We start from the raw sequence: 14,335 nt of genomic DNA on the forward strand, positions 1-14,335 counted from the left end.
GGTTATTATTTTTAGGCGGGATCTCGCTCGGTTGCCCAGGCCGGAGTGCAGGGATGTGATCATAGCTTACTGCAGCCTCAAACTTGTTGGCTCACGAGAGCCTCCTGCCTCAGCTTCCCTGAGTAGCAAGGGCAACGGGGCATGCACCGCTACACCCGGCTAATTTTCTAATCTTTTTTTTTTTTTTTTTTTTTTTTTTTGGTACACAGGCTTTCTGTGTTGTCCAGGCTGTTCTAGAACTCTTGGCCTCAAGCAATCCTGCCTCAGCCTTGGTTCCTATTTATTTTGAGGATGATTTCTTTTACACAGAAACAACCATCTCAGTTTTAATGTTTTCCTATCAGCCACTTGGTAAAAGAGAGTTTATGTCCCCATCTACCTTGTGTTCTTTGAGGGGGTAAGAAGACCTAAATGTAAACATTTTTAAATTAAGATTATCCAGCAATTTTGAGTTTCTACCAAGTGTTCTTAACTACTGGGTTTAAAACTTTGGGGATTTAAAAATGAATTGTGTTTGTTTACTTGTCTGTCCAACTCATATGTTAATTGAAGTTGGTTAGCATCATGTAAATAAGTTTTGAGTAAAATGAAGGTTTTTTTTTTTTTTTTTGAGACGGAGTCTTGCTCTGTCGCCCAGGCTGGGGTGCGGTGGTGCGATCTTGGCTCACTGCAAGCTCCGCCTCCTGGGTTCATGCCATTTTCCTGCCTCCGCCTCCCGAGTAGCTGGGACTACAGGCGCCCGCCACCACGCCCAGCTAATTTTTTGTATTTTTAGTAGAGACGGGGTTTCACCGTGTTAGCCAAGATGGTCTCGATCTCCTGACCTCGTGATCCTCCCGCCTCGGCTTCTCAAAGTTGCGGGATTACAGGCGTGAGCCACCGCGCCCGGCCAAAATGAAGTAATTTTTGTTGTTGTTATTTTGTTTTGTTTGTTTTGTTCTGAGACGGAGTCTCCATTGCCCAGGTTGGAGTGCAATGGCCCGATTTCATCTCTGCCTCCTGGGTTTAAATGATTCTCCTGCCTCGACCTCCCGAGTAGCTGGGATTACAGGCGTACACTACTATACCCGGCTAATTTTTGTATTTTTAGTAGAGAAGCGGTTTCGCCATGTTGGCCAGGCTGGTCTGGAACATCTGACCTCAGGGGATCTGTCCCCCTGGGCTTTCCAAAGTGCTGGGAATGCAAGGATGAGCGATGGCACCCAGCCCAGAAGTCATGTTTTTTAGAGTACCTAGTAGGTCTATTGGCATGGTAATTAAGCTCTTTACGTTTCATTTAATTATTTCATCCATATAAAGAAAACTTATTTCGTAATTACAGGTTTAAATGTCTTCTACCTGGAGTATTTAAAACTCAAGAGGTGTTTACCCTTGACTGGGCTTAATAGCCATGCCAACAACTTGAAGAAAAATATTGGTAGTCAGCGTCATTTTCTGTTTTAAAGTACGTTAAGTACAAGTGAGTTATAATTAGGAGTCTGTTCGATGTTTTTATCAGCCATAGGAAAAAATTTTAAGTTTACAGGAAAAGAAGACATTTATAATAATTTATGTGTAAAATTATTCATGTCAATTCCTCTTATATGTACTATATTTTACGTTTTGGTCATTTTTAGCTCCATATAAAAATAATACCAGGTCATATTTCTTTTTTTTTCTTTCTTTTTTTTTTTTTTCCTTTTTTGAGATGGAGTCTTGCTCTGTCACGCAGGCTAGAGTGCAGTGGCGTGATGTCAGCTCACTGCAACCTCTGCCTCCCGGGTTCAAGCGATTCTCCTGCCTCAGCCTCCCAAGTAGCTGGGATTACAGGTGCCCACCACTGCGCCCTGCTAATTTTTGTATTTTTAGTGGAGATGGGGTTTCACCATCTTGGCCAGGCTGGTGTCAAACTCCTGACCTCAGTTGATCCACCCGCCTGAGCCTCCCGAAGTGCTGGGATTACAGGCATGAGCCACCGCGCCCGGCCAACCATATTTTTCGTGTGTGTGTGTGTGTGTGTGTGTGTGTGTGTGTTGGAGTCTCACTCTGTCACCCAGGCTGGAGTGCAGTGGCATGATCTCAGCTCACTGCAACCTCTGCCTCCCAAATTCAAGCAATTCTCCTACCTCAGCCTCCTGAGTAGCTGATATTACTTATAGGCACACACCACTACTCCTGGTTAATTTTTGTATTTTTAGTAGAGACAGGGTTTCACCATGTTGGTCAGGCTGGTCTCGAACTCCTGACCTCGTGATCCACCTGCCTCGGCCTCCCAAAGTGCTGGAATTACAGGAATGAGCCACCTCACCCGGCCAATACCAGGTCTTACTTCTTTCTTTTTTCCTTTTTTTTTGTTTTTTGAAACGGAGTCTCAGTCTGTCATCCCGTCTGGAGTGCAGTGGCGCAATCTCGGCTCCCTGCAAGCTCTGCCTAGCTGAGACTACAGGTGTCCGCTACCACGCCTGGCTAATTTTATGTATTTTTAGTAAAGACTGTTAGCCAGGATGGTCTCTATTTCCTGATCTGGTGATCTGCCCGCCTCGGCCTCCCAGAGTGCTGGGATTACAGGCATGAGCCGCCGCTCCTGGCCTCCAGGTCATATTTCTTAAAGAATATTTATAATCTTCTGCATAATGGAGTGGTAAAAGGAATAAAAGAATATTTATTTATATTATAGGAGAAAGCCAGATTATGTTTGAGAGTTGCAGATAAGGGAGATTTTTAACATTTTAAGACAAATCAAGCATTAATGTGGATTTGGCCAAGATTAACTATTTGCATTCATATACCTTCTATTTAATCATGGGTTTATGAGGAATTTTTTTTTTTTTTTTTTTTTGAGACGGAGTGTTGCTCTGTCACCCAGGCTGGACTGCAGTGGCGTGATCTCCACTCACTGCAAGCTCTGCCTCCTGGGTTCACGCCATTCTCCTGCCTCAGCCTCCCGATTAGCTGGGACTACGTGGTGGCACGTGCCACCACGCCCGGCTAATTTTTTTGTATTTTTAGTAGAGACGGGGTTTCACTGTGTTAGCCAGGATGGTCTGGATCTCCTGATCTTGTGATCCTCCCGCCTCAGCCTCCCAGAGTGCTGGGATTACAGACGTGAGCCACCGTGCCCAGCCTATGGGGAACATTTTTAATTAAATAAGAAATTGTTTCATTTCAGCTTCTACCATAGTCTCTTGGATTCACTTGGTGTAATGTGACAAAACTTTGCATGTTAAAAGTTTTGTTTTTATTTTGTTTTCTTATTTCTAAGCTTTTTATTTTATGTATCTTGCTACCAATATTTTTAGGTGTTGAAACTACCTAGATTGTGGACACAAAAATAAACATTTACAGAGTTAGCAGTCTGCCTTTTTGTTTTAAGAGGCAGAGCCTGAAGGTGTAGCTATTTGGATCTAGTGGAGCATAATATTCTTGAATGATCTGTTCTGGTGAATTATGAGTGTGTGTTTGAGAAGGAGTCTTGCTCTGTCATCCTGGCTGGAGTGCAGTGGCGCGATCTCGGCTCACTGCAACCTCCACCTCCCGGGTTCAAGTGATTCTCCTGCCTCAGCCTCCTGAGGAGCTGGGATTACAGGCGTGCACCACCATGCCCAGCTAATTTTTGTATTTTTAGTAGAGACAGTTTTACCATGTTGGTCAGGCCGGTCTCAAACTCCTTCCTGACTTTGTGATCTGCCCCCCTTAGCCTCCTAAAGTGCTGGGATTACAGGCGTGAGCCACCACGCCTGTCTGTGTGTGTGTTTGTTTTTTTTTTAAGAGATAGGGTCTCGCTCTATCCCTCAGACTGTAGTGCAGTGGTATGATCATAGCTCACTGCAGCCTCAAACTCCTGGGCTCAGGCCTCTGGAATAGCTGGGACTACAGGTGTGTGCCACCATGCCTAGCTAATTTTTAAAATTTTTATAGAGATAGTCTCACTATGTTGACCAGGCTGGTCTTGAATTCCTGGCCTCAGGGGATCCTCCTGCTTAGGCCTCCCAAAGCGTTGGGATTGTAGGTGTGAGCTACTGCTCCTGGCCAAATTATGAATTCTCAATAGGAAATATTTGAAGACCTGGAAAAGAACATAAAAGCATGCTACCAATAGGATATGTTAATTAAATCACAAATTGATCACCACTGTATAATAAGGTGTTAAGTTTACAGACTTGTGAATCATAGTTATAGATTCAAATTCCACGTCTGCCACTTATTCATATGACGCTGAACAGTGTCTTAATCTAAGATCCTCTATTTTCACCTGAAATATAGGAATAACCTAATAGCTACTTAATCAGATTGAGGAGTACATGCCATTGCATATGTGAAGTGTCTAGTGCTTAGTAATTAATAGCTATTAAATGATTTCTGAATTTTTATCTTTAATGTCAGGGCAATACAGTGCAATGTTACTAAAATATAATTTTGGGAAACGAATAAGGTAGATAAGTGAAAGTGACATGTATATCATAGCATGCAGATTTCCTGAGTTAGTGAAGTGCATGCTTGAACCTCAGTTTTCTGAGTTGTCAGATGGGGATATTAGCATCTTATTCCATAGATTTTTAGGACTCTGTAAGTTAATGCAAAGACACTTGGAACACAACTCAGTACGTAATACATAATAAGTGCCCACTAGAATATATTGTTATGGTTCAGCATCTTTATACTAGAGGTAGAGATTAAAGGAATTAGAGAAGCTCATCGGTGGTATCATAGAGCTGTTGGGTTTTAAAGTTGAAAAATACGTTAGAGATCATCGGGTAGCATAGTAGGTACTATTTTTGAGTGAAACTCTTAAGTGATCTACTTAAAGGAACAAAGCTTTCTGGAGGCAGAATTTAATGCAACTAATGCTTCCTTTTTCCTGACTGAAACTGCTAATCATGTACAGCACACTGTCTCCTAATTTTTTATCCTTATTAAATCTGAGATTTATAAAATGACATCACTTTTCTGGAACTTTTTTCCTAACAGATTAAAAATCACGTTTGGCTGTGCGCAGTGGCTCACACCTGTAATCCCAGCACTTTGGGAGGCCGAGGCAGGTGGATCACCTGAGGTCAGGAGTTCGAGACCAGCCTGGCCAACATGGTGAAACCCTGTCTCTTCTAAAAATACAAAAATTAGTTAGTCAGGTATGGTGTTGCGTGCTTGTAATTTCAGCTGCTTAGGAGGCTGAGGCAGGAGAATCTCTTAAACCTGGGAGATGGAGGGCATGCCACTGCACTCAAGCCTGGGCAACAGAGTGAGACTCCATCTCAAAAAAAAAAAAATCACGTTTTTGGTTTTAATCTATCTGACTTACCTTATGTAGATTTGTTGGTCACTTATTTAAGATATCTTTGTTCAGCTGATGTTTTTCATTATGTTTGAAGGAAATATAATTGATTTTCTTTCTTTCTTTCTTTTTTTTCTTTAGGCGAAGTCTGGCCTTATCACCCAGGCTGGAGTGCAGTGGCGCAATCTTGGCTTGCTGCAGTCTCCGCCTCCCCAATTCAAGTGATTCTCCAGCCTCAGCCTGCCGAGTAGCTAGGACTATAGGCGTGTGCCATCACACCTGGCTAATTTTTGTATTTTTAGTAGAGATGGGGTTTCACCGTGTTGGCCAGGCTGGTCTCAAACTTCTGACCTCAACGGGAGATCCTCCCTCCTCGGCCTCCCAAAGTGCTAGAATTACAGACATGAGCCACTGCCGAGAATTGGTTTTTACTTAGATTTGATAGGCCTGTTATTTCTAATAAGAAATGGATTTTCAAAAATAAATTACTTTTTCCTTCCCCAGATTTGACAAAACATTTATCAGGGGGTTATTCCTGTATCAGTCTTTTTAGAAATGTTTAGATGCTTGGAATAAGAATATGAGGATGATAGTGCGTCTGCTTTCTGTTGCTTGCCTCAATGCTGCATCCAGATCACCTGGGCTACACAATTACAAACAGATTATCTGGCCCAAGGTGAAGAATCAGAAATGGGTAAGACCTTTCCAAATAGAGGTAACAAGAGTTAAGATTTTGGGCTGGGTGCTGTGGCTCACGCCTGTAATCCCAGCACTTTGGAAGGCTGAGGTGGGCAAATCACGAGCTCAGGAGTTTGAGACTAGCCTTTCCAAAATGGTGAAACCCTGTCTCTACTAAAAGTACAAAAATTAGCTGGGCGTGGTGGCATGCACCTGTAGTCCCAGATACTCAGGAGGCTGAGGCAGGAGAGTTGCTTGAACCTGGGAGGCAGAAGGTTGCAGCAAGGCAAGATGGCGCTACTGCACTCCAGCCTGGGCGACAGAGTTAAGAGACTCCACCTTGAAAAAGAAAAAAAAAAAGAGTTAAGATTTTTTTTGAGACAGAGTCTTGCTCTATCGCCCGGGCTGGAGTGCAGTGGCATGATGTCAACTCACTGCAACCTCCGCCTCCCAGGTTCAAGCAATTCTCCTGCCTCAGCTTCCCAAGTAGCTGGGATTACAGGCGTGTGCCACAACACCCGGCTAATTTTTGCATTTTTAATAGAGACGGGGTTTTGCCGTGTTGGCCATGCTGGTCTCGAACTCCTGACTTCAAGTGATCCACCCGCCTTGGTCTCCAAAGTGCTGGGATTACAGGCATGAGCCACCGCACCTGGCCCAAAGAGATTTCTTGAAAACCTCTCAGGCGGGTTTGAAAAATTGGAATTTCCTGGATGTTTTATTGATAGTAAATTTGAACATTCTCGTGGTAGTGGGGATTATGTACAAATAATTTGAACCTGATTGATTGTTTTTCCATGTTTTATTTTTATTTTAAGCATTATTTAGTTTTTCTGTACTACCCGACTGCACTTTTTGGAAAATTTGAGTAAGTCAGTAACATAGGATTAAGTTTGTTTGATTAAATCTTTTCTTGAAAGAAATAAGTCTTAGAACTCTTAGACCCTAGGCAACTATTTGGATATTATGGTGTGGGTTGCTTCCAGATATGAGCCTGACAGTTCTAGGTCAGTGCAATGTATGTGAATTAAAGCCTGCTAAAAGTACTCTCACTGTAACTCTCCACAGCCGTCTATTTAAGATTTCTCGTAAGTTGACATAATTGTTCTTGTGAGCAGCTATTTTTTTGGTGAAGGTTTTTTGGCTTCTGATTATAGAATGATTAGCCATTAGCAGCTTTTTAAAAAGAATTTCTCATATCTTGCTTTATTTGAAGTATTTCAGGCCAGGTTCCATGGCTCACGCCTGTAATCCTAGCACTTTGGGAGGCTCAGGCGGCCATAACATTTGAGGTCAGGAGTTAAAGACCAGCCTGGCCAACATGCTGAAACCCCGTCTCTACTAAAAATACAAAAATTAGCCGGGCGTGGTGGTGCACACCTGTAATCCCAGCTACTCAGGAGGCTGAGGCAGGAGAATCACTTGGATCTGGGATGCAGAGGTTGCAGTGAGCCAAGATTGCACCACTGCACTCCAGCCTGGATAAGAGTGAGGCACAGTCTCAAAAAAAAAAAAAAAAAAAAAAAAGATTTGATTTGAGCCTGACAATTCTAGGTCAGAACATTTTTATTGTTAAAAACAGGAATTCCAGTACATAGTCAAATCATTACTGATTTTTTCCCCCTAATATGATTGGAAAGTGAGCATTCCATACAACTTGATAATTTTAGCCTTTTTCGTAAAATTTACTTTGATGTTGCCATTGTTTAATTAGCCATTTTTTTGTTCAGTACTCTGATGTTTTTTCTGTGATCACTGAGGCATTTGTCAGGCTGTTTGCCACAGCCTTAAAAGGTATCCGTACTTTTGCTTCCTTTTTATTTGTTCAACCTTGGAAATTTATAGTTTTTCCAGTAAATACTGCCTTTGTAGAAATTAATTTTAAAACTTTCAAATTTTCCCTCAAAGTTTGTTTCAAGTTATTTTGACTATTTTTAGTAAACTGGTGGTACAGAAGTTAATCTGGTGACTAAACTGTGTCACAGGTGATAATTTAACCATGAAGTCTGTCAGATTTCCTTCCTAAGTCATAAACTAGCTACTAAAATAACTGTGTTACAAGGAGTTTACAGTCCTTTCTCCTATCCTTGGGGTAGAGATTGGTTCCAGGACCCGGCCATGGATATCAAACTCTGGGGATGCTTTAGTAAGTCCCTTAATATAAAGTGGTGTAGTAACCTACACACATCCTCCCTTATACTTCAGATCATCTCTAGATTACTTATAACGCTTAATACAATGTAAGTGCTATGTAAATAGTTGTTATACTGTGTTTTTATTTGTGTTTTTATTGTTGTATTGTCTTTTTTTTCCCCAAGTATTTTTGATCTATGGTTGGTTGAATTCACATATGTAGAACCCAACTGTATTCATTTGGGAGAATGGAGAGCCAACTGTATTCATTTGGCCTTCTTAAGTTCTCATATGCTGTTTTAAAGAAAATCATTTCTGGCCGGGCGCAGTGGCTCACGCCTGTAATCCCAGCACTTTGGGAGGCTGAGGTGGGCGGATCACGAGGTCAAGAGATCGAGACCATTCTGGCCAACATGTTGAAACCCCGTCTCTACTAAAAGTACAAAAATTAGCTGGGCGTGGTGGCGCACACCTGTACTCCCAGCTACTCGGGAGGCTGAGGCGGGAGAATCGCTTGAACCTGGGAGGCGGAGGTTGCAGTGAGCCGAGATTGCACCACTGTGCTCCAATCTGGCAACAGAGCGAGACTCCATCTCCAAAAGAAAAAGAAAAGAAAATCATTTCTATATATGTATCTAAGCGTAAGCCCGTATGGTAAAGTCTTAAACTTTCCTGGATTAATTTAAATTTTTAAGGATTATCAAAAAGTTAGTAAGTAGCATTCATGATCATTTAGATGAAAAATTTTAAGCCCAGTCTGGCTTTACTTTGCGTGGTTCATGCTGATCTGTTTCCGTTGCCATTGGAGTTATATGCTTTAAGAAATGAAATATAATTTTTGGTTATTTAGGCTGTGTGCGGTGGTTTACAACTGTAATCCTAACACTTTGGGAGGCCAAGGTGGGCTGATCACTTGAGTCCAGGAGTTTGAGACCAGCCTGGGCAACATGGCAAAAACCCCATCTCTACAAAAAAAAAAAAAAAAAAACACAGGCAAAAAGCCAAGGGTGGTTGGTGCGCACCTGTAGTCCCAGCTATTTGGGAGACTGAGGTGCGAGGATCGCTTCAGCCTGGGAGGTGGGGGTTGCAGTGAGCTGAGATGGAGCCACTGTACTCCAGCCCGGGTGACATAGCTAGACCCTGTATCATTAAAAAAAAAAAAAAAGGTTATTTAAAAGAAAATGTTATCCAAAGTCAGTTTTACTTTTAGTTGCTCTTTTGCATTTTTGATGCCATTACTATCTCTTTTAGATAGGTAATCCAAAATGGACTATTTTAACAACAATGTCTTTAAGTTACTTGCTTGGCTGTGCGGTTTGTATGATTACAGTTCAACTTAGAAAGTGTTCTCCAATAATGAGTTGCTCTTAATTTAATCGAATTGCTAAGGCCTGATATTACTATAAACCAATTTGGTAGTGAGTTTGCATGTTTATGTTATACAGGTTATTATCTAGTAAGTGAACACTTAAATTCATATGGAAATGATTACTGGACTTTGTTTACAGAAAGCCACAAAAAAAACTGATAAACCCAGACAAGAAGATAAAGATGATCTAGATGTAACAGAGCTCACTAATGAAGATCTTTTGGATCAGCTTGTGAAATACGGAGTGAATCCTGGTCCTATTGTGGGTAAGTTGATAAAATTTCAAATACAGTATCTTTTCTCTGAAGCAGGACCCCAAATTATTTTCTCCTTTTTGTTTAGCAGTTTAGGTTCCAAGGACTGGTTTGTCATTAATCATTTGTTATCAGCAGAACCTGTGTTTCTTTGACTGTAAATGAGTGAAATAAAATGAGAGGATTGAATTAGATAATCTCCAAAATTACTTCTATTGTTGAGATTGTTTTATATGGTGCTTATATCGTACTTTTTTTTTTTTGGTTTTGTTTTGTTTTTTGTTTTTTTGAGATGGAGTCTTGCTCTGTCGCCTAGGCTGGAGTGCAGTGACGCGATCTCGGCTCCCTGCAAGCTCTGCCTGCCGGGTTCGTGCCATTCTCCTGCCTCAGCCTCCTGAGTAGCTGGGACTACAGGCGCCCGCTGCCAAGCCTGGCTAATTTTTTGTATTTTTCAGTAGAGACGGGATTTCACCATGTTAGCCAGGATGGTCTCGATCTCCTGACCTTGTGATCCGCCCGCCTCTGCCTCCCAAAGTGCTGGGATTACAGGTGTGAGCCACCGTGCCTGGCCACTTATATTGTACTTCTGCTGAGACATGGGTCTTATATGACAATTGAGGAAAATCTGAGGTAACATAGCTGGGCAAATTTGCCCAAATAAATGAGTTAATGGCCGGGCGCAGTAGCTCACACCTGTAATCCCAACACTTTGGGAGGCCAAGATGGGAGGATTGCTTGTGCCCAGGAGTTCAAGACCAGCATGAGCAACATAGGGAGATCCCATCTCTGCAGAAAATTTTTAAATTAGCAGGGTGTGGTGTCACAAATCTATTGTCCCAGCTACTTAGGAGGCTGAGGCAGGAGGATTGCTTGAGATGGTGGGGGGAAGTCAAGGTTGCAGTGAGCCGTGATGGCTACTGTACTTCAGCCAGGGGCAGTGGAGCAAGACCCTGTCTCAAAATAAATAAATAAATAAGGGAAAAAGAAAAAGTGAGTTAGTGACAGACTTCTTCTTAATGAGGTTATTAAATTCCTAGCCTAGTACCCTATTTTTTTTTTTTTTTTTTTGAGACGGGGTTTCGCTCTTGTTGCCCAGGCTAGAGTGCGATGGTGTGATCTTGGCTCACTGCAACCTCTGCCTCCCAGGTTCAAGCAGTTCTCCAGCCTCAGCTTCCCGAATAGCTGGGATTACAGGCACCTGCCACCATGCCCGGCTAATTTTTATATTTTTAGTAGAGATGGGGTTTTGCCATGTTGGCCAGGCTGGTCTGAAACTCCTGACCTCAGGTGATCCCACCCACCTCAGGCTCCCAAAGTGCTGGGATTACAGGTGTGAGCCACCACGCTGAGCCCCTTTTTCATTTATCATTAAAAGTACCCTTTTGAAAGTCCTATCTTGATTGGAATTGAAGAATTATACCCTTAAAAAACAAAAACCTAGGACTAAATACACTGGATTTCCATCGTTGGATTACTTTTAGGTGATGAAGATTTTGCAGTGTTGATTATGCCTTAGTTTTGGAGGGTCTTAGCAATAACCTCAAGATGAGAAAATTCCATTTTAATTATTATTTTTTTTTTTTTGACAAGGTCTTTGCTCTGTTGTCCACGCTGAGTGCAGTGGCACAGTCATGGCTTACTGCAGCCTCAGCTTAGGCTCAAGCAGTCCCACATCAGCCTCTCAAGTAGCTGGGAACACAGGCACGTGCCACCATTCCCGGCTAATTTTTGTAGTTTTTGTAGGGATGGGGGCACACTGTATTGCCCAGGGTGGTCTTGAACTCCTGGGCTCAAGCAGTCCTCCCACCTAGGCCTCCCTAAGTCCTAGGATTACAGGCATGAGTCACTGCATCTGGTCTTGATCTTCTAAGTTACCTAAAATTGTGGACACTAGAGATTTGGTAGGTTTTGCTATAGGTATAGTTGCAAATAAAGATTTAGAATATTTTGTTTTAATGTATAAGCTGTTTCCAAATAATCATAAGCTTATTCATATACAAGTACCAACAGATATATAACACTTTTAAAAAATGTTTTTGTTTAAAGTTCTAAAAGGCCTGGGCATGGTAGTTCATGCCTGTAATCCCAACACTTTGGGAGGCCAAGGTGGTGGAATTGCTTGAGTTCAGGAGTTGAAGAGCAGCCTGGACAACATAGTGAAACCTTGTCTCTATTTAAAAAAAAAAAAAGTAGCCAGGCCTGTAGTGCACACTTGTAGTCCCAGCTACTCAGGAGGCAAAGGTGGGAGGATTGCTTAAGCCCACAAGTTCAGGTTTGCAGTGAGCTATGATCGCACCACTGCACTGCAGCCTGGGCAACAGAGCAAGACCTTGTCTCAAAAAAAAAAAAGAAATTCCAAAAGGGAGACACTGAAAAATGTGTGTTATAATATCAGCATACGTTAAATTATATGTTGATGTATGACCTGTTCATCTTAAGGCTATTTATATAACATTTCTGGACACATGTTGCTTCTAAAAAATATCCATTCTCATTTTGCTCATCTTACAGGAGTTAAGGAAAGATAATACAGTTAATGTAAAACAAAATCTATTTTGGTTTTAAACTGTCACTGATGTTCAAATGTATTAAGAATTTGTAATCAATTTTGCTTTGTGATATGTGTTTTCCATAAAAGGTCATTTTAACTGCAAAGTTGTTATATTTAAATCTGATTTATAGAACTTTTCTTTTCCCCATAACTGAATACAGGCATATTAATGTCTTAGAGTTGTGGAAATTTAATCATAGTTATTTTTCATAGAGGTACAATCCGCTTACATGTGATTTTTCTACCTTGGCAAGTACTATTACGTAGTAGTAGAGAAAATAAATGCAAGACTTCAGTCAAAAATAGTCATACATGGCTTTTCAGTAGATGGTCTATAGAAAGGCCTGTATTAATCTACTATGTATTTCATGCTATTAAAAGAAATGTCATTTCCCAAAAAACCACCTGTTGTAAAAAGAGTGCATTATATAGTTGTGCGGAATGCAATGGTGCAATATCAGCTCACCGCAACCTCCATCTCCTGGGTTCAAGCAGTTCTCCTGCCTCAGCCTCCTGAGTGGCTGGGATTACAGGTGCCCACCACCAGGCCCAGCTGATTTTTTGTATTTGTGGTAGAGACTGGGTTTCACCATGTTGGTCAGGCTTGTCTTGAACTGCTGACCTTAGGTGATCCACCCGCCTTGGCCTCTGGAAGTGCTGGGATTACAGGTGCCCACCACCAGGCCCAGCTGATTTTTTGTATTTGTGGTAAAGACTGGGTTTCACCGTGTTGGTCAGGCTTGTCTTGAACTGCTGACCTTAGGTGATCCACCCGCCTTGGCCTCTGGAAATGCTGGGATTACAGGCATCAGCCACCACGTCCTTTTTTTTTTTTTTTTTTTTTTAAGACAGCATCTTACTTCCTCTCCCAGCTGGACAGTGGTGGGATCTCAGCTCACTGCAACCTCTGCCTTCCAATTTCAAGTGATTCTCCTGTCTCAGCCTCCCAAGTAGCTGGGATCACAGGCGTGTGCCACCATGCCCGGCTAATTTTTGTATTTTTAGTAGAGATAGAGTTTCCCTGTGTTGGCCAGGCTGGTCTCGAACTCCTGACCTCAAGTAATGCACCCGCCTCGGCCTCCCAAAGTGGTGGGTTTACAGTCGTGAGCCACTATGTCTGGCCGCATTATATGGTATTTTTAAGAATTTGAGTTTAGAAAAATAAAGGGTGAAAATAGCTTAAAATGTTGCTGAAGATAGTGTCTGAGCTGCATCCTAAATGAAACAATACAGGTACTAAAGCAAGTTCTGCCTTAATCCAGGAACAACCAGGAAGCTATATGAGAAAAAGCTTTTGAAACTGAGGGAACAAGGAACAGAATCAAGATCTTCTACTCCTCTGCCAACAATTTCTTCTTCAGCAGAAAATACAAGGCAGAATGGAAGTAATGATTCTGACAGATACAGTGACAATGAAGAAGGTAAAATTTTAAATGATGTTAATCAAATGTATGTAATTTTTTCACACTCAAAATACAGTGACCATGAAGAAAGTAAAATTTAAAACAATATTGGCAAGATACACAAATTTTATTTGTGTCATTAGAGTAATTCTGTAATTTGATTTAAATACTTTTTATTGAAAATTCTAAGAAGCAACATAGTACAAATTCATAATTTTCCATCACCTGAAATTGCAAGTTAACTTTGTCTTTTTTGCTACAAATCTCATTTTTCTGAGAGAATAAAGTATTACAAGTAAAGGCAAAGTTCCTCGTACTTACCTGTACCTATCACCTCCACAGAAGTAACTACTATTATTAATTGAATGCCTGTCTTTCAAGTTTTATATTTCACATACACATCTGTCTAATACATGGTATTATTTTATACTTTAAGAATAAATTTATATAAACAGTATGCTAAATCTTATCACTTGCTTTTTCTTACTCCATTATTTTTGAAATCTAATCCTGTTAATTACATATCTGTTTATTCATAATTAATACATAGTGGTAGCATTTAAATATGGCATATTTTCTCTGTTCTCTATTGATAGGCATTTAAATTGTTCGCAGTTTTTGTTAATCTGACCTCAAGGCAACTTTAAAGCAAATATTTTGACTATATTTTTAGTAGACTGTATAGTATCTTAAAAT

General features: G+C 41.1%; 1 protein-coding gene across 5 annotated transcripts in view; it reads left to right on the top strand.

Annotated features, from left to right (window-relative positions):
* Positions 1-14,335, top strand: part of TMPO (thymopoietin) — a 37,772-nt gene that overhangs the window by 5,301 nt on the left and 18,136 nt on the right. For all 5 annotated transcript variants that reach the window (XM_004053723.5, XM_055358869.2, XM_019038358.4 and 2 more), the window contains exons 2-3: positions 9,571-9,697; positions 13,499-13,657. In XM_004053723.5, coding sequence (XP_004053771.4) covers positions 9,571-9,697; positions 13,499-13,657 — 286 coding nt within the window. The remainder of the gene's footprint in view (positions 1-9,570; positions 9,698-13,498; positions 13,658-14,335) is intronic.

Source organism: Gorilla gorilla, chromosome 10 (genome assembly GCF_029281585.2).
Source record: "Gorilla gorilla gorilla isolate KB3781 chromosome 10, NHGRI_mGorGor1-v2.1_pri, whole genome shotgun sequence".
Taxonomy (NCBI): domain Eukaryota; kingdom Metazoa; phylum Chordata; class Mammalia; order Primates; family Hominidae; genus Gorilla; species Gorilla gorilla.